Consider the following 22,127-nt stretch of genomic DNA (forward strand, 5'->3'; position numbering starts at 1 on the left):
CACGCTCACCCCACTCTTGTGTTCTCCCCCGCAGTTGACGTGAGCACAGCCCTGCCCTTGCAAGTGGCGCCGAGCTCGGTGCCCATGGACCTGCGGCTGGACCACCAGTTCTCCATGCCGGTGACGGAGCCCACGCTGCGGGAGCAGCAGCTGCAGCAGGAGCTGCTGGCCCTCAAGCAGAAGCAGCAGATCCAGAGGCAGATCCTGATCGCGGAGTTCCAGCGGCAGCACGAGCAGCTCTCTCGGCAGCATGAGGCGCAGCTGCACGAGCACATCAAGGTAAGGGCGGCCAGGGACAAGGGGATTGTGGAATTGTTGAGGTTGGAAAAGCATTCCAGGATCATCCATTCCAACCATCAACCCAGCAGCACCACCACGGTCCCCGAGCGCTTCATCCCACCCAACTTCTGAACAATTCCAGGTGTGGTGAGTCTACCACTGCCCTGGGGAACCTGTTCCAACGCCTGGCCACCGTTTCAGGGAAGATATTTTCCCTGATCTCCAATATAAACTTTCCGTGGCATGGTTCGAGGCTCTTTCCCCTTGTCCTGTCCCTTGCTCTCCACCCTCCTCTCAGGGTGCCTGAAGGTCCCCCCTGAGCCTCCTTTTCTCCAGGCTGAGCCCCTTTCCCAGCTCCCTCAGCCTCTGCTAGGGTTGCAGCCCCTTCCCAGCTCCGTTCCCTGCCCTGGACACGGAAAATGCCTCAATGGATTTGACCCTAGCAGGAGGTTACCTGCCGCTGTGGTCACACATTTTAGGAGTAGTGGCACGGGAACTTCTCATTGGATATTTGCCATCAGCACAAGCTGCAGACTGAGAGTGTGGGACGGTGGTGGGACTGCGGGAACAGGGAATGCAGGGGCAGTGCCTGCAGGTGGGTCTGGACACGTTCTGATTTTTTGGAGTTAGGCACCGGGCAGGTGCTGTGCCCTGCCTGGGACAGGGAGGAAACACCAGGCAGGGTCAGTGGGCAGTCCAGTCTGGAAGATGGCTGTTGCAAGTGAAAACATGAGACATTATATAAATATTTCCCAGTGCTGGACTATTGCTATGGCAACGTAAGCTTTCCGAATTGGTAATAGGCTCCTTTTTTCAAAGGGGGATTAGTGCTGCACATGGTAAATAGCCTTAATGTAATATTAAAAAGCAACCTCGATTCAACCTTATATAACTTTCATTTCAATACAAAATGCATGTCAGAGTGAGGAAGATGGGATTAAAAGTTCATGGGGTGTTATTTACAGACTTAGTACGGAGAGGAGCTAGGCTTTGTGAGAAGTGTGCCTGTTTGAAGCTGGATTAATAGCAAACGCCCCTGTCCCTTGGGGAGTCCTCTGTGCTGTGGCCAGGGCAGAGGTGAGGAGGTGCCTGGGTGTGAATATATTTACACGTGGATGCACAACGTGTGCATCTCTGGGCGTGTGTATGGAACGTTTACATATCCCCACGTTTCTGTGGTTGCACATTTGCCTGTGGCTGGCACAAGCACTCGGGGTGGGGGAAGGATGGGGAATTCCTGTAACAAATATTTCCATTATTCCCTTGTAATTGTCCATGCCTGTAGTTATTTCGCTGTGAAAAATCAGGCAGGCTTGGTCCCATTTCATGGCCAGGCTCAAAGCACTGGTGATAGGAACGTATTTGCACTCATTTATGTCAAAGCTTTGACTGACTCTGCTCAAAATCTGTGTAAGGAGGAAGCTGAGCTCTAATTTTGAGACACCACAGTGTATCCAGCCCATTAGGCAATGAAGTTCTTGACTTGTGTGTAAGCTTGGCTAGATGAGAGCCTTAAAATAGGGATGGTATAATCCTGTACCAAAGGCTGGCCTGCAAGTTGATCTCTGAGAGTAGTAAGTGTGTCAGTGGGACCAGAGTTGCTTTAAAAATCTAACAGCACCTCATTGAAATAAGCCCTGTGATGCCTCACAAAGAAAATAACCCCCACACACTACCCCAGTGTGTGACTGTGGTGCATTTTCTCTGGGAAAACATCCTGCATGTCTCTGTGTCCTGGAGTCAGCCCACATTTAGGTGACTCTTAGAACTGACAACTGTGTTAAGTCCAGTGGCTGTGAGTGCAGGGAAGCGATTATTTTGCCCAGAAAATTAAAATGTATAACTTTAAATTTGGACTTGGAGCCGCCCAGCTCATGAAGAAAGCAGGGCGGGGATGTTAAAGCAAATAAAACCCATTTGTCTTCTGGGAGTGAAGCACTGGAGCTGTGCAGTTTGATATAGAAAAAGTCCTGAGTGAAGATGCAGAGCTTTATTTGGAGACATTTATTTCCTTTTTTTTTTTTTTAAATCCCATGTGCACACAGGCATGAACACCCCATGGCAGGGGTTGGGAGTGGGATGAGCTTTGAGGTCCATCCCAACCCAAACCATTCTGTGATTCTGTGGTAGTGTTAAACCCAGAATTGCTTTGGAAACTGCTTCAGTGAAGGGGAAGAATTTTTGCATTTTACTCTGTTCTGTGTAGGTGGTACTGTGTAGAATTGATTACTTGGGCTTTTTCCCCTACAGCCTGGCATCCACCTTTTAATCAATGAGTGCAAAGCTTTTATGTCATAAAATCCCTGAAAAATTTGGGTTGGCAGGGACTATAAGGATCATCTAATTCCAACCCCCTGCCATGGGCAGGGACACCTTCCACTGTCCCAGGTGGCTCCAAGCCCCAGTGTCCAGCCTGGCCTTGGGCACTGCCAGGGATCCAGGGACCTTTGCATTCCATAGAAATCATGGACAACCTTGGGGTGGAAAGGACCTGAAAGGTTATCCAGTTTTAAGTCTCTGCCGTGGGCAGGGACACCTTCCACTAGCCCAGGCTGCTCCAACCTGGCCTTGGGCATTGCCAGGGATGCAGGGGCAGCCCCAGCTGCTCTGGGCACCCTGTGCCAGGGCCTGCCCACCCTCCCAGGGAACAATTCCTAATTCCCAAGATCCCATCCATCCCTGCCCTCTGGCAGTGGAAACCATTCCCTGTGTCCTGTCCCTCCATGCCTTGTCCCCAGTCCCTCTCCAGCTCTCCTCGAGCCCCTTTAGGCCCTGCAAGGGGCTCTGAGCTCTCCCTGGATCTTTCTCCTCTCCAGGTGAGCACCCCCAGCTCTCCCAGCTGGTGAACCTTTCAAACAGCTCCTTTGTTTTTGGTGTTGACTCCTTTGCTAGTACAGGAGAAGTTGTGGTTTGGGGTTGTTTTATTTCTTTTATTGCTGTAGTGTTGGTGGGAGCAGAGGAACTGGTCTGGCTTGGCAGGAACTAAGTAGGGGTGAACCCCCTCCATCCCATCCCCCAAGCAAAGCAGGAGTGTGAGGAACACTTCAGTGAGTGAAGTTTGGCCTGGAAATGCTGGCATGATTGCCTGTTTTTCTATCCCAGTAGATAACTTTTTCCTATTGAGAGCTGGCGTTTTGGCTTTTTCCAGAGCTTGGAATTGCTTCCATCAGCTCAGTTTTAATCAACTGACCTAGTGCAGGAGGAGAAGGCGATGACTGCCTGAACATGTGATCCTTTCCCCGGCGTGTCGCAGTCCTTGCTTTTATAGACATTATGTTTTTGGCCTTCACATAAAAGTGCCAGATTCCCCAAGATGGTGCAAGTTGGAGAGAGCCAGGAAATGAGTGAAACAGTATTTGTGGAAGGGCTCTAGAATGGACACAGAGCTCGGCACAGGGGAGGAGTGGGAGGATAAGGAGAAAACCCAGGCATGGAGAGAGAGATAGGAGAAGGGGAAATGGCTTTGAACTGAAAGAGAGTAAGTTTAGATTGGGTATTAGGAAGAAATGAGTGATGAGGCACGGGGCTTGGAGCAAGCTGCTCTAGTGGGAGATGTCCCTGCACACTGCAGGGGGTTGGAATGGGCTGAGCCTTAAGGTCCCTCCCAACCCAAAGCGTTCGGTGACGATTCTATGAAAACCCTGACGTGTTTGGGGAAAATAAGCCGAGCCTTGTACGGAGCAGGGCAGGCTGTTTCTTTCACAGCTCCAGAGCAGCTCTGCAGATTGCCCAGGCCTGGCTCTGGAAAGCACCGAGGGAGAGGCTGGAGGCTGGAGGCACCGGCAGCTGCTCCTCTCTCCACTAGCCGCTCACCTTCAGCCAGGTGGATTTTCCAGTCCTCTGTGCATTCACCAGATGTGGGACAATATTTATGGCCTTCAAATCTTCCTTCCTGAACAAAACCAAGGATGGAATAAGGGGCCTGGCTCTCGGGTGAGATGGTGGAAAGCCTCTCCACAGGTCCCGCTGCGAGCTTTGCCTGACCTTTGGTTGTGGAGGAACAGGCAGGGAATTTTTTCCTTTGTGAGTCACTCATTCCCAGCCAAGATCAGCTGAAAGTTACCAAAAGCTTTTCCGTTTGCCCTTCTGGTCAAGGGCTGGATGGAAGAGGTGCAGGATGGGTGCTTTGGCAGGGCCAGAGGCACCTCGGGTGCAGTGAGCTCAGCAAGGAGGGAAGGACGTCGTGGGGAATGTGGTTCATCTGCTCTGTCCGAGCGTGCAGCAGGGCTCTTCCCAGCTCTGGCTGTTTTACAGCCACAGCCAGAAACTTCTCGGGGATGCTGACGCACGTCGGTGGCGGGATAACAGCACAGGGAGGCAGCTGAGCCTCCCAGCTCCTCGTGGGCCTGAAATCCTCAGCTGCAGGTGTGCAATCCCATTCCCAGTTTTCCCACCATCTGAGAAAGGACTGTGTGTATCCGTAGCACAGGGAGTGCTGGGCTGTGCCTGCAATGTAGACAGGAAGGGCAGGGAAGCAGCAGCAGGGAAAGGAGCTTTATGAGGATGTTTGCTGTGCAGTGATCCTGAAATTGTTCTTTTTCCCTTGACAGAATGAATTCCTATGTTGAGTGAGGGATAGTAACATATCCGAGGGATCGGCCTCTTGTTCAGATACACGGCGTGAAACTCCCGGGCCATTCCTTTGGTTTCAGGGAGTGAAAATCTTGCAGGAAATCTTCCAGACAGATTTTGCTGTACTGTAAAGAAATGTAATTCTTTCCCAAAGATGTCTAGACTTGATAGTTGTCATGCTGATGCTGAGGGGAGAAACTGCTCCTTGCTTTCATGTGGAGCCACCTGCCCATGGAATGGCAGGTTTGCCTGCAGGATAACCCTGGAGCTGCTCAAGGCCAGGCTGGATGGGGCTGTGGTGGAAGGTGTCCCTGCCCATGGCAGGGAGTGAAACTGGATAATCTTTAAGGTACCTCCCAACCCAACCCAACCCATTCCATCATTCCGTGGTAGCTCACTGGGCCCAAATCACGTCGTCCTTTAGTGGGGCTGCTCTCAGCATAGCTCTGACAGTGCCCAGTCCTTCTCTTTGGTGGCCTCTCCATGTTGGTTCCATGTTGATTCCTGCTCAGCAGAAAAAGCTGGGCATGTTTCAGTTCTGCTGCTAGGGTTGGTGTCATCTGCTGATCCCTTGAGGCACCTTCCCTGTGTCCCCAGGGACGCTGCCGGCAGCACCATGGCTCCTGCAAAGCTCTGGAAACCTTGGGCTCTGGAAGGGCCAACTTCCATCCCACCCCCTGATATCCCAGCTCCCATTCCTGGGCCTGTCTGCTCCGTGCTCTCTTCCTGCAGCAGCCGGCGTGGAGGGGCTCCGTCTGCTCGTTTTTGTGCCACTCTTCCGCAGCACACCCGTTCCTCACAGCCCGGGTCCCTTTCAAGAGGAGCTTGAAAAGCCCAGAGATACCAGGTGTCTGCCTCTGTCTGGATTCTGGGATGACAGGATTATTCATTTTAGAAAGCTGCAGCTGGGTACAGTCAGTGGTAAAAGAGCAGATTGAACATTTTGTGCCTCGTTACTACTCGAACACCTTGGAGCTCGCGCTATTTCCAGACAGCTTCTTGTTCTTTCTCAGTGACCTTGCCTCGCTTTTCTGGCACACCAAGCCCACTCCAAAACTTACACCTTAGATCCTTCAAAACTTAACTTCTGATGGAAGCAACCCTGGGGAAAACTTTTGGAAGATCAGAGCGTTTGCTCCCTTTGAAGGGGGTGGGTGGTGACTTTTCCTCAGCCTCAAAGTCGGGATCTTTTTTGAGAGCGGTGAGGACAAACCTGCACACGGAGGGGTTGGTTCTGTCAACAAATCCATGGAGCAGCTTGGACACCTTTTACCCCATCTCTTGGCTGAAGGAGTCCTGCATCAGGCTGGGATAATTCAGGCATCTTCCTGCCATCCAAGCACTGCTGGTGGTGTCAGGAGTGAAGCTGGAATGCTCATCCAGAGAAATTTGTCTGCTCTGGGCCTTACAGAGCTACTGGAAATCAGTAGAAGCAGCATTTGCTTTTGGTTTCTTCTGACATGGGCCATGGTTGGTTGGCTGGCTGGAAGGAGCACAATGGGAACTCCAGATTTTTCTGGAGTAAAATACGTGTGGGGCACCATGGTTATTTTTTGTCAGTTTATATGTTCAGAGTAAATGGCAGAAGAAGGGATATTTTGGCAGTTCCCACACCTAAATGTTCAACTCCAATTTTATCCTAATTTTGAACTTAGAAAATAACTGGAAGTAATCAAGGAGAACACAGAGAATCAGGGCAGGAATAAAGAAATACCTCACTGGATCCTGTTGTTATGCCAGGAATATTTACCTGTTAATGTACAGGTAAATATTCCTTTATTTCCTAAATAAAGACCAGGTTAATGTACATCTGGTGTACCGGTTAATGTACACCACTGCTGATCCATTCATGTCCAGAAATGTGGAATTCCTGTAATACCCAAAACACCCCAAAACAGTTCATAGAGGATGTAACTGCTCCTCCGAGTACCAAGGTCTCATCTCTTACTCAGCATCAAACATCTGGGGCTCCTCCTTCACAGAAATCTAGTGACTCTTCTGTTTACAGGGATTGGTTTAAGTCAAATTTTCTGATTTACTTACTGCCATCTGTGCTGGAATGGGCACTCCTTGCTCCTGATTCCCTCCCCTTCAACAATAACCACATAAAGCCCACCAGAGGCAAACTCAAAAAAGTTTTCCTCAGCTTTAAAGGGGAAAATTGGAGGGGGAGTTGAATGTGCTGGATACTACAAACGGAGCTTGCTGCTTTCTGGAAAGGCTGTTGGATATTCTGCTTCCGGAGAAAGGGAAAAGTTAGGCTGGAGTGGGAGTCAGGGAGCAAAAGGCTCATGCAAAAGTGCTGAACCTTTCCCAATGCTGAACCTTTGCAGGTATTCAGAGCTCAGAGGGCTTCCAGCCTTTTGGGAGAGGTAATGGCATGGGTAGGAGACTGGGGTACAAAATTCCATATCCATCTGTAAAGCTGCCAAGGTAAAAACATGGGATCTTGTCACCCAGAGCTGGCGTGAAGGGAACCTCGCCGTCATTCCCGGTCCTGGAGACGGTTTAACCTTGTAAACCCGAGCACCAGACCTTCTCAGTACAATGTGTCTGACTGAGATCAGTCTCCTGCCCAGGGAGTTGCTGGCCGGGAGGGATCATTCCCCTGCAGAAAATTCCCTGCCCATGGGAATTTCTGGCACGGATTAGCCGGCTGTCAGCTGCCCGATGGCGGGAAGGGGGCACGTGGGATGCGCGTCCCAGAAAAGAGATGAGAAGTGCTCCTTCTCCCAGATTGTCAGGGTCTGCTGGCAGGACCCCAACAGTGTGAAAGTCCTTTTTTCCCTAGCCTGGCAGCCAAAGAAAAGGTCAGGAAGGCGTGAAGCTGAGTTTTCAAGGTTGTTTATTTCTTCCTATCTATAATAGTTTTTCTCTGACCTGCCGAGGTCTGGCTAGTACAGCAGCCATGGCAGTCTGCCCCGAGCCCAGGGCGTCTCCCACATTACAGACTCAAAATTACCTGTGCTATGTTTACAGTTCCCCTACCAATACCTAAAATCTATGCTGGACAGTGTGTCCTTATCCTAGACCAATAGAAAAGTGTCACCATCACACCGAGACATGGAGGACAAGAAGAAGGAAGAAAAGGCTAGGGCATGCCCAGATTCCTCCACCTTGTACTGCTGAATTACATGCTAAAAAACCCCAAAATTCTACTTTTTTCACCCTGTGTCCATTCCCTTATTACACTACTCGAGCCCTTTTGGCTTGTAATTCCTCACATAAGGTTGGCAGCCTCTCCCATGGGCTAAAATCAAAGCCACGGGTGTTTTTGACTTCTTGACAAGGTCCCTGAGCCCCCTGCCAGGGTCTTGAGGCATCTGGAGCAGCCAAAGGGATGCTCTGGACTCCGACACCAGATCTTTGTGTCTTGGCTGCTACTGGAAGCCACAATGTTCCCCCCTCCCCTTCTCCCAGCACAGCTGATTTATTCTGCCCGGTGCTCCAGGAGATATCCCAAACACGCTGCCACGGAGCCAAGAGAGCACATCCTGAAACTGGAGCACAGCCTGAGGCTTCAGTAAACAGGGTGGGGGGAACATGAAGCACAGAGTCCTGCCAGTATTGGGAGCGCCGTGAAACAACCCAACAGAGCAGTGCTCCATCTATCATCTCCCAGAAATCCATCTATCTCCCAGAAATCCATCTATCATCTCCCAGAAATCCATCTATCATCTCCCAGAAATCCCAGTGCCTGTGCTTTGCTTACACCCATAGCCAAGGGTTTTTCATGGGGGTGATTTGAGGTGTACTTTCTTGGAGAGTTTTTCTTCGTCCTCACCTATGATTTGACTTTATTTTTACAGAGCCTGAGCCCAGAGATCATTTTGAATACCTGATTTAAACCCCCAAAACTGTAGAATTTGGCCAGGACAGGTGGTAGAAGAACCTTTCCCTGATATTCCCCAGTGCTGGAGTTGATCTCAGGTGTGGATTGAGATGCAACTGGGAGCTGGGCACAGCAACTTTGCATGCCAGGGAATATCTATCAGCCAGAAGCATTCCAACTTCTGTTCACCCAGGCTTGTGCTTGTCTCCACAATTATTTTGCTCTCCCTTCCACTAATTGCTGCTATTCAAAATATCTCCTATAAACACCCAGGAGCCAGTCTGAGCTGGGGGGGGGCAGGAAGGATCTCTTTGCTTGACTTCTTGTTTGGCAGCTGGAGGAGTGGTTGTGTAAGCCCTAATGCAGTGTGTCTCCATGAAATCCATCCTGGTTCTCTCTGGGAAATGGGATCTTGGTGTCAGCACTCCACGCTTCCTGGGAGGGCACTGCAAAGACTGAAGAGAACCATTTTGCTGCATTTTCCTTAAAGAAAGGTCTCTCTGTGACAGTTTCCCTACTGACAAGGTGTCAGTCCCCTTCCCAGGCAGACAAGCTGGAGCACTGAAGACAATTGAGGAATGTGGTAGCAAAATCCTCTGGATTGCTGAGTCCTCACGGTAGGCTGACGGTTGATAAATACCTGGAAATGCTCTGCATCCTCCCTGTTACCTTTATTAATATTAATTTATGCTAAAGGAGCACCAGCAGCACTAACTGCAGGTACAGTTGAACATTTGTGCAGTTTTCAGAAATAGTGGGAGCAGTGACATTAAACATATGCAGGAATCCCCATAGTTATGAATATTTACAAATATTGATTTTGGCAAGAGCACCTAATTCAGATGTTCTGAGCTCCCTAATGCAGCGTGTGTGTGTCTGTCACACAGTGCTCCTCAGACCTGGGGCTGAGTTAGTCTCAGATGCTGGGATTTCCCTCGGTGAATCACTTTGTAATGAAATTTCAGTGTTTGGGAAATACAGTTGGGGAATAAACCCCCTGCCCCAGCTGTGTGTGGTGAGCACACAGGGTCTGAGTGGGCAGTGCCTGTTCAAATTTGCCTCGATTGCTATAAATGAACCAGAGACTGATGTTTTTCGTGACACCCCAACAATCCCAGCCTGAGAGTACATCCCTGAGAGCGTTGTCCAAATGTTCCTGGAGCTCTGGCAGCCTGGGGCTGTGCCCATTCCCTGGGAGCCTGGGCAGTGCCCAGCACCCTCTGGGGTAGAACTGTTTCCTGATCTCCAGCCTGAATTTTTGTCTTTTCATAACATTCCTGTTAAGTGTGGAGAAATAACCCAGAGAAGACACCCGAATAGGTTTTTTTTTTCTTTTTTTGTGTTCCCAGGCTACAGCAGACACCAACAGTGATATCTTTTCATTCTTCATGGGTACAATCAGAGACGTGGCTTCGTTATTCTGTTTTTTAAATTTTTTTTTCCCAACTTTGAAACCATTTGAAAAACTATATTAAGAATAGGCTTTGTGGAAACTGGGGTCAAAATGAGCAGAGACAATACATCCCTAATGAAACTTCCCTAAACCATCCAGCGACAAATTGGGCTTTTCATTCTCATTTCACTCCAGATGTCAATGAAAGCACAGCTCCTTCTAAAGCAGCCTAATGTATGTAAACCATTGCAGGAAGCAGAGCCCACAGAGCCTAGGAGACTGCAGATGGAGAGAAAAGGCTCCTGATTCCATAAAAATAACAAAACCTGTTTTACCATATTGTGCATTAAATATTGTTCATTTGCATACTTTCCATGGCGAGGTTCTCAAAGCCCACCATGTGGTGGACTTGCTGGAAGTTGGGAAAAAGACTCTTTCCCCAAATGGAGACGTGTTAGTAGAAGCTGCTGCTTAATTAGAAAACAAAAATAGCTGGTTTCCTCTATTTTTTTCCTCCTTTTCTAGTTTGGTTTTTTTTTTTTTTTCCCAGTGTGGATTTTTGGTTGTTTACATATAATTCAATAGAATTAGGAGGGGAAGCAGAGGTGCAGTCACTGCAAAATAACTGGATTGCTGGTGTTTTACAACAGCCTGCCTGCTTGGAACAGGCAGCAGCAGGGATTCCTCCATGGAGAGTTTCCAGCAGATAGCCAGGCAGATTGTAAATAACTCTTAGATTGGGTTTTTTTTTTCCATCTTTATATAGAATAGTGTGATTTTATTTGTATTTATTGTGGATCCACTGCTGAAGCATTGGGCGGTGCAAATGTGCAATGCCACAAATTAATCAGAGGAGCCTAGAACGTCCAGAGCTGGAAGGGGCTCACAAGGATCACGAAGTCCAACTCCTGGCCCTGCACAGGACACCCCAAGAATCTCAGCTAAAGGGATTAAAAGGAAAATGTGCTCAAGGAGAAGAAAAAACTTTGGGGTGGGAGTCTCGTGTATGCAGGAGCTGTCAGGGTTTGGAGAAGGATGGATTGAGATGTTCTTGGAGAGAGCAGAATCTCTGTCTTAACAGCCATGGCTTGGACCCTGCCCACAGCAGGGGCTTGGAACGGGGCGATCTTTAGGGTCCCTTCCAACCCAAAGCATTCCACAGTTGCGTGCTCCCGACCCTCTCCGCCTCGGGGGTTCTGCGGGAGCGGTGGGTGGTATCCGAGCACAGGCCCCCATTAAGCGCGGCCCCGGAGAGGCCGGGCCGTTGAGGCTGGAGGCTGCCAGCTCCGATCAATCCCTTGGTTTATAAGCTGCCAACGTAAAGAGTGCGGGGTGGGCGCGTGCTCCGGAGGCTCCGGAGGGCTCTGGAGGCTCCAGAGGGCCTCGGCATTCCAGGGCTTTGCGGGAGGCCCGGGAGCGGCCCACGCTCTTGGCCCGGCCCGCGCCTTGCTGGGCAGGGTGCAGATCGAACTGGAAGGTGGGAAGTCATCGTTTCGGCTCCGCTTTTTCAAGAAAAAGCGGTTTTTAGCCCCGCTTTGCTGCTCTCCAGGCTGCTGGGATGTGCTGTTTGTACACCTGCTTTTCCAGAGCCTCGCAGCACACGGCGCGTCCCCTCGCCCAGCGCATCAAGCTGCCGCCCTGAGCCCCGTGGGGATCCCCTCTGCGCCCACAGGGTGCTCTGCGCTGGGGATGCACCCCACGTTTCCCAGGAGGTTGGTGGGGACACCGACACCTCCCGGCTGCTGGCACTTGGGGAGCCGGGGGGGACCTGCACTGGGGCAGGAGCTCTAGTGCTTCCAGCCTTGAATGTCCCATCTGATGGAAGCGTTGCAAATAATTACCTTAATTAGACATCATGTCTCCTGATTATTCCCATGAATATGGGTGAGTGGGGAGGGCCAGGGAAAATCTTTCCTGGAGAAATTGTTCGGGGAATTATTTCTTTTATCTATTGGCGCGATTCTTCTTTATAATTAATCATGGAATCTCTGTGTGGTTTGAGTTAGATGGGACATTAAATTCCATCTTGTTCCTCCCTCTGCCATGGGCAGGGACACATTCCACTAACCCAGGTTGCTCCAAGCCCCATCCAGCCTGGCCTGGAACACTTCCAAGGATGGGCCAGCCACAATTTCTACAATTTCTCTGTGCAACAAATAATATTGATGGTGCCTTAGTGGGGTTTTATTTAAAATCAGGTGATGGAGATAAAAGGATGCCCGTGCTTGTCCTTCTTGCCATGAATGAAGCACTGTTATTGTCACCTGCCTGCAGCCTCTGCTTTGGCTCTGGGAAGGCTGCTGGTCTTAATTTGCTCCTTTTCCCTGTTCCCTTCTCCGCAGCAGCAGCAGGAGATGCTGGCCATGAAGCATCAGCAGGAGCTGCTGGAGCACCAGAGGAAGTTGGAGCAGCACCGACAGGAGCAGGAGCTGGAGAAGCAGCACCGAGAGCAGAAACTGCAGCAGCTGAAAAACAAAGAGAAAGGGAAAGAGAGTAAGTGGCCAAAGCACCACTGCTTTGGGTGGTGACAGGCAGATGGGAGCCATGAAGGAGCCTCAGAAAGCTGGAGAAACCTCCTTGAGGGCACAGGGAGCTTGTGGGAATTGAAGGGAAGAGAGAAATGCGTTTCTCTGCTTTATCTTCATTTTTGTCTCGCTAAATGCCATTTTAGCATTTTTCAAAAGGAAGCGTATCCTCTCTTCCCTTGATTTAACATTTTTTGAAGTATTTTTGGCAGCATTCCTAATGGAGGCAGAATATTAAGCCCATAAAATACACCAGATGCATGCTGCACTCCTTTTCTCTTTCTGCTGCTCTGAATTTCACTCTTTTTAAGACATAGTTGAGTTCACAGCTCTCCCCTTTTTGAAGCATTTCCATTCATGAGGAGATTTTTTTCAGGAGGTTACAGATTGTGGGTGCCTTCCCCACTCTGTGTCATTATGCACTTGAGGAAATCATTGTGGCCTCACAATGTCCCTTATCAGAGACTCTGGGCTGCTTGTTTGGGCTTTTTCTGCAAGTGAATGGGAGGAAAAATACCTCAAAATACCTCGCCATGTTGTGCCATCAGCTCCTCAAGTCTGGTTTCAGATGGGAGAAGTGGTGGAAGGAAGATGGGATGCTGGCTGGGAACCAGGAATAAGATAAAGCTCCAAGAACTTTTTCAGTAGGAAAAAACTGGAGTCTGGGAGACCTTTTTAAGGGCTAGAAAGACCAGAGGTTCAGAATCCCTAAGCATTTGCATTTCCCCCTGCTGCTCCCATCAGCTGTTGATGTTTGATCCATGTTTTGCTGGGCCTCTCCTTAGAACCAATACCTGGCCATACTCATTAAAGCAATCTGAGAAGAAATTAAAATGCCTGAATCTCTGGAAAATGGAAGCAAAGCGTCTTTTAGGTGAAGCACAGAGGAGTAGAGGAAAAAACACAGAATTTGGGGATGTTAAGTTGAAGATCCTGTTCCCATGGCTACAGTTTTATTTTTAAGTTACTTTTTATTTAAGAAGTGCTGTGATGTAGAATCATTATTGCACCTCAGTGCTTAAGGATACTTAAGTTATTTTTCTCACATCACAAAATTTGGCAAAGAGAAGCTAAAATTGTCCTGATCCGAAATATGAAGAGAGTGTGAGAGAGGTGGAGTTTGTTCTCCTTACTTGTTAACACCTCTGCTCTGGAGCCAGGCTGGGAGAGCTGGGGGTGCTCACCTGGAGAGGAGGAGGCTCCAGGGAGAGCTCAGAGCCCCTTCCAGGGCCTAAAGGGGCTCCAGGAGAGCTGGAGAGGGATTGGGGACAAGGCCTGGAGGGACAGGACACAGAGAATGGCTTCCACTGCCAGAGGGCAGGGATGGATGGGATCTTGGGAATTAGGAATTGTTCCCTGGGAGGGTGGGCAGGCCCTGGCACAGGGTGCCCAGAACAGCTGGGGCTGCCCCTGGGTCCCTGGCAGTGCCCAAGGCCAGGCTGGACAGGGCTTGGAGCAGCCTGGGGTAGTGGAAGGTGTCCCTGCCCATGGCAGAGTTGAAATTAGATGATCCTTAGGGTTCCTCCCAACCCAAAGCTCTCTGAGGTTCTATAATATCATTCAGCTTCAGTAAAGGAGGTAAACCTTACACTCCAAACATATTGAACTTCAAGTCTTCTAAGTAAGAGGTTTATGCCAGCCTGACAGAACACAGCCAGGTTTGAGTGTTCTAAGGATGCTAATGGCTTAAGGATGACACTTTTGGAGGGAGAAGGTTTTCAAGCATGGATTTGTCACCGCTTCTGCTACTCAGGAATTTATCTCCAGCTCTTTGCTTGAACTTTCCACCAAACCTGTGTTTGTGGAGCTGGTGAGAAATACAGGGCTCCAAAAAAGGGAATTCTCTCACTTTGGTGTTTGAACCATTTTACAGCTCTAGGCAGTGCCTTGTGGGAGCACTGCAGCTCCCTGCTCTTGGAGAGAGCAGGAATAGTTCTCCCAGCATGTCAAACGTCACCTCATCATCGAGCAGGGCACAGGACACAAGAACATGGCAGGGTGATCTTTTACTTCTTGTTCCCAGCAGAGCCGGCAGCTTCCCTGGCCTTTTCCTTTCCTCCCAGCCCAGATATTTTCCTTTGGAGCTCCTGCCTTACGCCACGGTGTGGATGAACCATCATTTACCACATGTCCCCTTGCCAAACTTGGGCTGCCTTGCTCCATCAGGAGCCCTGCCTGGGAGTCTGGGCTGTCAACCCGATGATCACTGGGATCCATCATGGCAGGGGAACAGCCTGCTCTCCATTGTGCAGGAAATCATGATTAAGGATTACACAGTTGACATTTTAGCTCTGCAGAATGACTGAATCCCTTTCTTTAATTTTTTTTAAATGTTAGGTTTTCTATCTGAAGCGAGACATCGGCGCGCTTGTAAATGAAGCGAAATGTTACGTCGGCCGTGGTCGGCAGAGACTTGGGAACAAAGAGGTCCCTGTTTACAGGAGTTTTCAAGACAAAACCCACACATGAGCTACTGGGCTCATTCCCCTTCTGCTTTTAGATGTGACATTTAACAACTTGAGGGTGCACAAGACCCCTTTTCTTAAATAACTTTGGTTCAAAGAGAGCTGGATACTCCAGACAAGTGCTTTATTCTGAGTGTGCTTCTATGCAAGTGTAACATCCTCTTCTGGTGAAATAAACCCAATTTCATCTGTGTTTTCAAACATAACTTATGAATCTATGCCAAGCTAAAGGGATAAGAAGGGAGAGCTCCTTACTGGAGGCACTTTGTTCTTCTCTCTTTGAAAGCAAAGTCCTTTTTTTTTTGGACTGGAAATGAAAGATTTGATTTGGGGTCTATTTTAGAAATGTAAAATTCCTTCAAGCGTGTGAATTGATTTAATAACCTTTTTTTAATTTATTTTTTTTCAATCGCAGGTGCAGTGGCAAGCACAGAAGTGAAGATGAAATTGCAGGAATTCGTGTTAAACAAGAAGAAGGCTCTGGCCCACCGGAATCTCAACCACTGCATATCCAGCGACCCTCGCTTCTGGTACGGGTAAGTGGTGCTGGGCTTTCTGCAGGGCTCAGCCAGTGCCACCTTTGTCCCCAGTTCCCTGAGGGAATAGACCTGATGTGCTTGTGGGATGAGCCAGAGCAGTGACAGGATCCCTGTGCGTTCCCAAAATGCGTTTTCCAGAGGGCTCCAGTGTGAGTGGGTTTTGTGTCTGCTGTGATGGTGTCACAGTGCTCTGTGTGTAGGGAGAGGTCTTCGTGTCATCTGGAAGCCACAAGTATTCAAACTCACAAGTTCTACAGTCAGAGATCAGCTTTTATCAGTCCTCCAGCTTTTCACTCAGGATTTGATCCCAGCTGGTGTTATAAAACTTAAACTTTAGTCAAATGAGGAATAGTTTTTTATGTTCAGGAGCTGGAATTTGATGATCCTTGTGAGTCCCTTCCAACTCAGGATATTCTATGGTTCAGTGAATTCCTGCAGCTCAGGATAGTTAAGCTTTGCATTTTAAAGCTTTTAAGGCTTACTGTTCTTCTTAATCTCTCAAACTTGGAAGTTTTGTTCACTTGGCTCTTACTGGAACCATCTAGTGGGTCCAGTCTACACTTTTAATCACAACTGCCCCAACATCTCCATTTTCAACTGAAAATATTCAACTGCTGGTCTCCAGTTTCAATTTCAGAAATCAACTTTTTCATTGTACTAAAGACACTTGGAAATTTCATGTGACTTGGAAGTTTCCACTGCTATGATTTTGTCGCTGTCTTTATTAAATAAAAAGCCAAAGTGCTTTGGATGTTGGCTTTAGTGACCTCAAAATTCACGAAATTTAGAGTTACAAAAATCATTTTATTTTGCCGTGAAATTAATGTTCAAGCTGAAGCACTGACGGTGTTATAAGTCTTAAGAAATGAACGTGTGTGCAGGGAGGATGAGGTCATAGCCAGAAGATGCTTCCAAATTCCAGACACTGAGCTGCAATGAAATTTGAAAGCTATCCCAGCTCTGAGCCAGGACAGAAATGCTGAAGTGGAGCTGGCAGAAGAATTCAGATGTTATTGGAGGCAAAGTGAGATTGAGCAGCTATAATACATCTCTGAAAATCTAATCTGAGACTTGGGGATTTCATTAAAGGTGGTTGAAGACTCTGAGCCTCCATTTAAGGGATGGTTAAAATAACAGTTAACGCAGGAGTGGTACAAGGTCAGTTAGAATTCAGGATTCAGGGTGCCCAGGAAAGCTGTGGCTGCCCCTGGATCCTTGGAAGAGTCCAAGGCCTGATTGGATGGGCTTGGAGCAGCCTGGGACAGTGGAAGGTGTCCCTGCCATGGCAGGGGGTGGAATGAGATGAGCTTTAAATCCCTTCCCACCCAAACCATCCTGGGATTCTCTGTGATGCAAGGCCTGGGCTGCTGCAGGCTTTTAGCCACATTGTGTTTGGGGTTTCTTGTGGCACTTAGACATCCTAACACCCCTTCCCTGTGATGCTCCAGGGGTGCCAGCAGGCAGAGAGCACACAAAGCATTGCACAAAGATTTCAGGTCCTGCCATCCCCTCATTTTCCATCTGTTTTGTGGTGGGGTGAGGATTGTTATTCTGGATTCTGACCCAAGATGGACAAAGTCTTGGGGCCTCACAGCTCTTTCTCAGTGCTGAATTGTCCTTCTGAGCCCTCAAGGAGGGCAGATGGCAGCAGCACAGGATTTTTTAAATGCACCCCTCACTTGTTCAGGCAGAAGTTGAGGATTTTTTTCCTTTCCATTCTACTTTTAAGAAAATTTATTTTCTTTTTTTTTTTTTTTTTCTCAAAAGGAGAATCAACCTTTAAATTCCTGCTATATTAGTATTTATTTATATGGCATCTCATAGGTTACCAGCTGAGCTCTGGAGACATTCCTGTCCCCGCATAGCTGTGCTGTGATGCAGTTGGGTGGTGGCTGGGTTGAGCACATGCGAGCGGGGCTTGCAGGAGATCCACTCCACGCTCTCACTGTGAGCATGTGAGGCAATTAAGTGGTAACAGATGCTGGGAGAGCCTCTCGAAGCAACACGCCTGCTTTTAAGCACTTCCCTTGGTCTTACTAAGGTTTGTGAATTCCTTTAAAAAAAAAAAAAATTAGAAATGGAAAGCATTGCTTGGGGAAAAAAAAAAGGCTCCTAAGGGTATTGAGCACCATGATGGTCTGATGTCAGTGGCTATGACAGGAAAAATGTTCTGCTGGCACGGAATTACAGAGGTATTAGAGCTGGAAAAGACTTCTAGGATGATGTCCCAGCGCTGGAAATGCTCAAGGCTAGGTTGGACAGGGCTTGGAGCAACCTGGGATGGTGGAAAGGGGTGAACAAGGTGGACTTTAAGGTCCTTTCCAGCCCAAACCACTATGGGAGCTTCTTTGGAACGGCATTGTCAGACTGTCCCTCCCCTGGATTCTGAACACACTGGGCAGCTCAGCTCCCAGGAATTTCTGCTCTCTGTGATTTCCCTGGGAAGCTGTCAGCAGTGCTTGGGAAGCAGCCACTCTGTGTGCTAGCAGCCATGGAAGGGAGTTTAACTGAGTATTTTTGCACGGTGAGGAGGTAGAGAGGTACAATTATATTTTAAATTACGCATTGAATGATCCCAACATCCAGGGGTGTGAACACAAGACATTCCAGCACAGGTACACATGTCTGAATGTATATTCAGTGCATCTTGCTGAACATGATTGAAGGATGAAATATCAAATCATGAAATCGTTAAGGTTGGAAAAGACTTCCAAGATCATCACTCCAACCTTTCCGTCTGTGCATGTGGGTGTTTGAAGGAGCTCAGGGAACAGAGAACGCCTTGAATGAAGGGATGTGCTTTCAGGAATGTCTGCAAGCTCCATGCAGTGTCCAATTTCTTCTCCTCCCAGAGCTCTGACATTCCTGAAGGGGCATGCAGACCAGTGCATGCTGCTGGAAGCAGCGTCAGACCCCAGTCCTGGAGCCAGGGAATGTATTCCTGTTTGCAGAGCTCAATATCTGTCATTCAGCAGCCCTGGAACACATCTAAACAGGCCCTTTGAATTCCTGCATATTGCCTGACAAAGGGATGAAAATAGCTTAAATGTACTCGATTGTGCTGCTTAGGTCATGATTACAAAAAAAAAAAAAAAAAAGAAAAAGGAGGGGGGGGGGGGAAAGTCTGTTGCTCTTAGAGAGCCAAAACTGTCATTGTGTGACTTGATGGGGCTCGGGGCTCTCAGATCACAGCACCCAGGATTCCTGGGAGTGAAACATCTCTGTGTGCTGCCTTCCCATGGAATGAGCAGATCCCGGCAGAAAAATGCCACGTCTCTTCCCAGGAGGGATTTTTTTTTTTTTCAGTTTGTCTTTGTTTTGATTGCAGGTGAAGATTGAAGTGTGCGTGGGGGCCTTCAGGGGTGGGGATGTGGCACAGCATGGGGTGGGTGTGGGAAACACAGCCCTGCAAGAGCCCCAGAAATAATTTTTCTTTATGTATAGAGAAATCTGGATAATGAAGAGGGAGGGTTCAGAAACCACAGTCATTCATACTTCCATAGAATCCCAGAATGGTTTGGGCTGAAGGGTCCCTAAAGCCCATCCCATTCCACCCCCTGCTATGGGCAGGGACACCTCCCACTAGAAGGTCTGTGGGAGTAGAAAATGTTGATGTTCAAATAAAATTTGCAGAAGGTTTCTTTTTTTTTTTTTTAATTATGTAGAAAATTCAATGTATTTTGCTAGTATTTCATTAGCCCCTTATTTTTTGAAGGCTTTAACTTGCAGTGGAATTGATGCTCTGGATCTCAGCAGCCAACTTCTGAGTTGAACTTGCACTCAAGGGATTAGTACTGCTCGAGAAACAGTGTGAATTTGTGCAATTTTCAGCTGGGAATGGCTCATTTTGGTTCCTTGAAGAACCTTTTGTAGGAAAATATTTTCAGCTTGGTTTTTAGGCAGTACAAAATTTCAAATAGTCACTTTTGATTTTTTCCAAAACGCTTGCTTTCCGTTGTCCCAAATCCATTAGTATTTAGAAGAAATATGTGTTTTAAATTCTGTTTATTTAAAGTGAAGTTGTGAGAGCCCAGTGAGTGTCACCTGCATGGCTAAATCAGTCATTCTGCTGATGGAGCTGCTGTGCTGGCTGGAGCCTTCTCCCAGGCTGGTGGAGCTCCTGAGAAACAGCAAAGCTGGGCACAAGTCATTAAGCAGGAAAGATGCAGCCAACAAACTGGTAGGAGGCTGAGAAAACTCATTCATTATTTAATATCCTCAGCAAACAGACTGCAATTTACTTCCAGCAGCCTGCTCAAACAAAGCCATAAATTATCATCTCGGGGAAGTTCAGCTGGGAAGGTGCTGAGTGCTTTGGCCCCCGTCTCTGCTGAGCTCCTGGGATGGGAGGACAGGCAGGAGGAAAGGTGGGGGCCACCTGTGTGGCATGGCTGCTGCTGGCCAGGTGCAACGCTTCAGCCTTGGGCTCTATCTGCTGAGCCCGGGGTTTGTTTTGGGGAGGGAAATGGTTCACTTGTGCTGAAGTGAGATCTCACCTGTGCTGAGGTTCAGGAGCATGACTTAGCAAAACCCAGCCCAAGTTACAGTCTTATACTCATGGTTAAATACCTGCATGAGCCGAGCCAAGGTGTAGTCCTACACTGAAAACTGTGCTAATTACCTTCCTGTGTATTGGATTTTAGTTGGGTTTCTTGTAGGAATGCCCAGAAGGAGAAAGCCAGAGCCTTTGCCTTTGCCCCATTCCCCACTCCCTGAGGTGGCAGGCGCTGCGCCCGTCTCCTCTGCGTGTCACCGGTGTAAAGCTTGTCCCTTCTCCTTCTCTTTCCTTCTGTGCAGGAAGACCCAGCACAGCTCTCTGGACCAGAGCTCCCCACCCCAAAGCGGCGTCTCCGGCACCTACAACCACCCAGTCCTGGGGATGTACGATTCCAAAGACGACTTCCCACTCAGAAAAACAGGTAGGGCTGCCCTTCCCTCGCCACGCTGCCAGCCACCTCTGCCGTCACGCTCGGCCCTCTGATCTGATTCTCCTGAAAAAGAAGGGATGCTGCCAAAAAGCTGGATTCCAGGCCGTGCTTTGTTTCCCAAGCCCCCTCTCCATCTGCTCCCCCTTCACCTGTCACTGTACTCCCAGTGTTCCAGGGAGCCTGGGGCTGCTCCAGGGTGTGTGAGGAGTGCAGGAGACAGCGGAGCCGCGTGTCGAAGTTTGGGAGATGTTTTCCCAAAGCTCTCACAGAGATCCGCGTGCCTCCAGCCCAGCTATGCTTTGCTGAACGAGAAAAGCACTGAGAAAAAGTTCATTTCTTGGGGGATTTGCATTTTATGTCTGAGTTTGTACCTGAGGTAAATAAGGAGGTTTGTGCCAGGGCGAGCACCAGGGCTTCCTGCGAGGGTTTGGTTCACACCTAGACAGTTCTCTTTCAGTCTGGCTTCTCCCTGCATGGTGGCTGAGCAGGTCAGTTACTCCTCAAGCCTGTATTATGTAAACCAGGTTGTTTGGCTTGGCTGTGCTCCTCAGCTCCGTAGCACACGTCTGAGCCAGCACAGCCTGGGCTCCCAAACCCGGCCAGCTCGGGGCTGCTGCCTTCGGGGAACGGCTCAGCTGTGAGGGCACAGCCTCGCTCAGGGAGCAGTTCTGCTCACTGGCCGTGCTGAGGATCACTTCAGGACAGCAAAAAAAGCTTCTCTGGAAAGATCACACAATCATTCAGGTTGGAAAAGCCCTCAAAGATTATTCAGTCTTCAACCAGCACTGCCAAGGCTGCCTCTAACCCATGGCCCCACGTGCCACATCCACAGCTTTTTTAAACACTTGCAGTGATGGTGACTCCACCACCATCCTGGACAGCCTGTTCCAATGCCTGACCAGCTTTTCAGTGATGAAATTTTCCCCTTTTGGGAATTTCTTACTAGGAACCATAGCACCTACCCTGCTACGGATGGATTCCCATCTGGACAGTTGTCTCTGGTCCCCCTTGGGTTGGTTGCTTGATGAGTAATAAGCACTTCAGCTGCACAGGAACCCAGTCAAAAATTGGCTCCAACATGTGGGCTTTCCCTGGGAAAGGTGCCCCTGTGGCTTTGGGAATGGTACTTTTAACTGTGCCCTTCCTGAAGGACTCCAAAAGCCAAGCTTAGAAAACTGTATTTGCTGAAAGACAGGGCATCCTCTCCTCTCTGCTCCTGGGAAATGGAAGATCTTCCAGGCTGTCCTGGGGATTCACAGCATTTCCACGCAGGGAAGCATCCCTTGGCACCAAACCTATCACTTAGGGCCTGTGGGCAGCCTGATTGCAAGAGATTTTTAGCTCTTTCCTGTGCCTTGTGGTGCCAGGTGATCCGTTCCTACCCTGTTAGCATTACCACAGTAAAAATGGGCTTTGACCTGCTCCCAAACCTGCCTGGTTCGTCACCTCAGGGCACCTTGTCAGATTGGCTTGGAGCAGCAGTTGCCCTTCTTGCTCCCAGTGTCCTGGAAGGCAATTCCTGCAGGAGAAGGAAGACATCTGCACATCTCACCCTGTGCTGCTTCCCAAACTGGGATCTCACCAAAGCTCCTGC

The 22,127-nt window shown here is 48.9% G+C and overlaps 1 protein-coding gene and 1 long non-coding RNA gene across 13 annotated transcripts in view; one reads left to right on the top strand and one right to left on the bottom strand.

The window, feature by feature from the left end:
- LOC137477514 (uncharacterized) overlaps window positions 1–22,127 on the bottom strand; it is a 302,567-nt gene that overhangs the window by 200,370 nt on the left and 80,070 nt on the right. The window lies entirely within an intron of this gene.
- Window positions 1–22,127, top strand: part of HDAC4 (histone deacetylase 4) — a 174,345-nt gene that overhangs the window by 93,735 nt on the left and 58,483 nt on the right. For 10 of the 12 annotated variants that reach the window (XM_068196697.1, XM_068196706.1, XM_068196702.1 and 7 more), the window contains 4 exons: window positions 35–279; window positions 12,419–12,569; window positions 15,482–15,602; window positions 20,403–20,524. In XM_068196697.1, coding sequence (XP_068052798.1) covers window positions 35–279; window positions 12,419–12,569; window positions 15,482–15,602; window positions 20,403–20,524 — 639 coding nt within the window. The remainder of the gene's footprint in view (window positions 1–34; window positions 280–12,418; window positions 12,570–15,481; window positions 15,603–20,402; window positions 20,525–22,127) is intronic. The other 2 variants (XM_068196700.1, XM_068196707.1) reach the window with 1 other exon arrangement.

This window comes from Anomalospiza imberbis, chromosome 7 (assembly GCF_031753505.1).
Source record: "Anomalospiza imberbis isolate Cuckoo-Finch-1a 21T00152 chromosome 7, ASM3175350v1, whole genome shotgun sequence".
Taxonomy (NCBI): Eukaryota; Metazoa; Chordata; class Aves; order Passeriformes; family Viduidae; genus Anomalospiza; species Anomalospiza imberbis.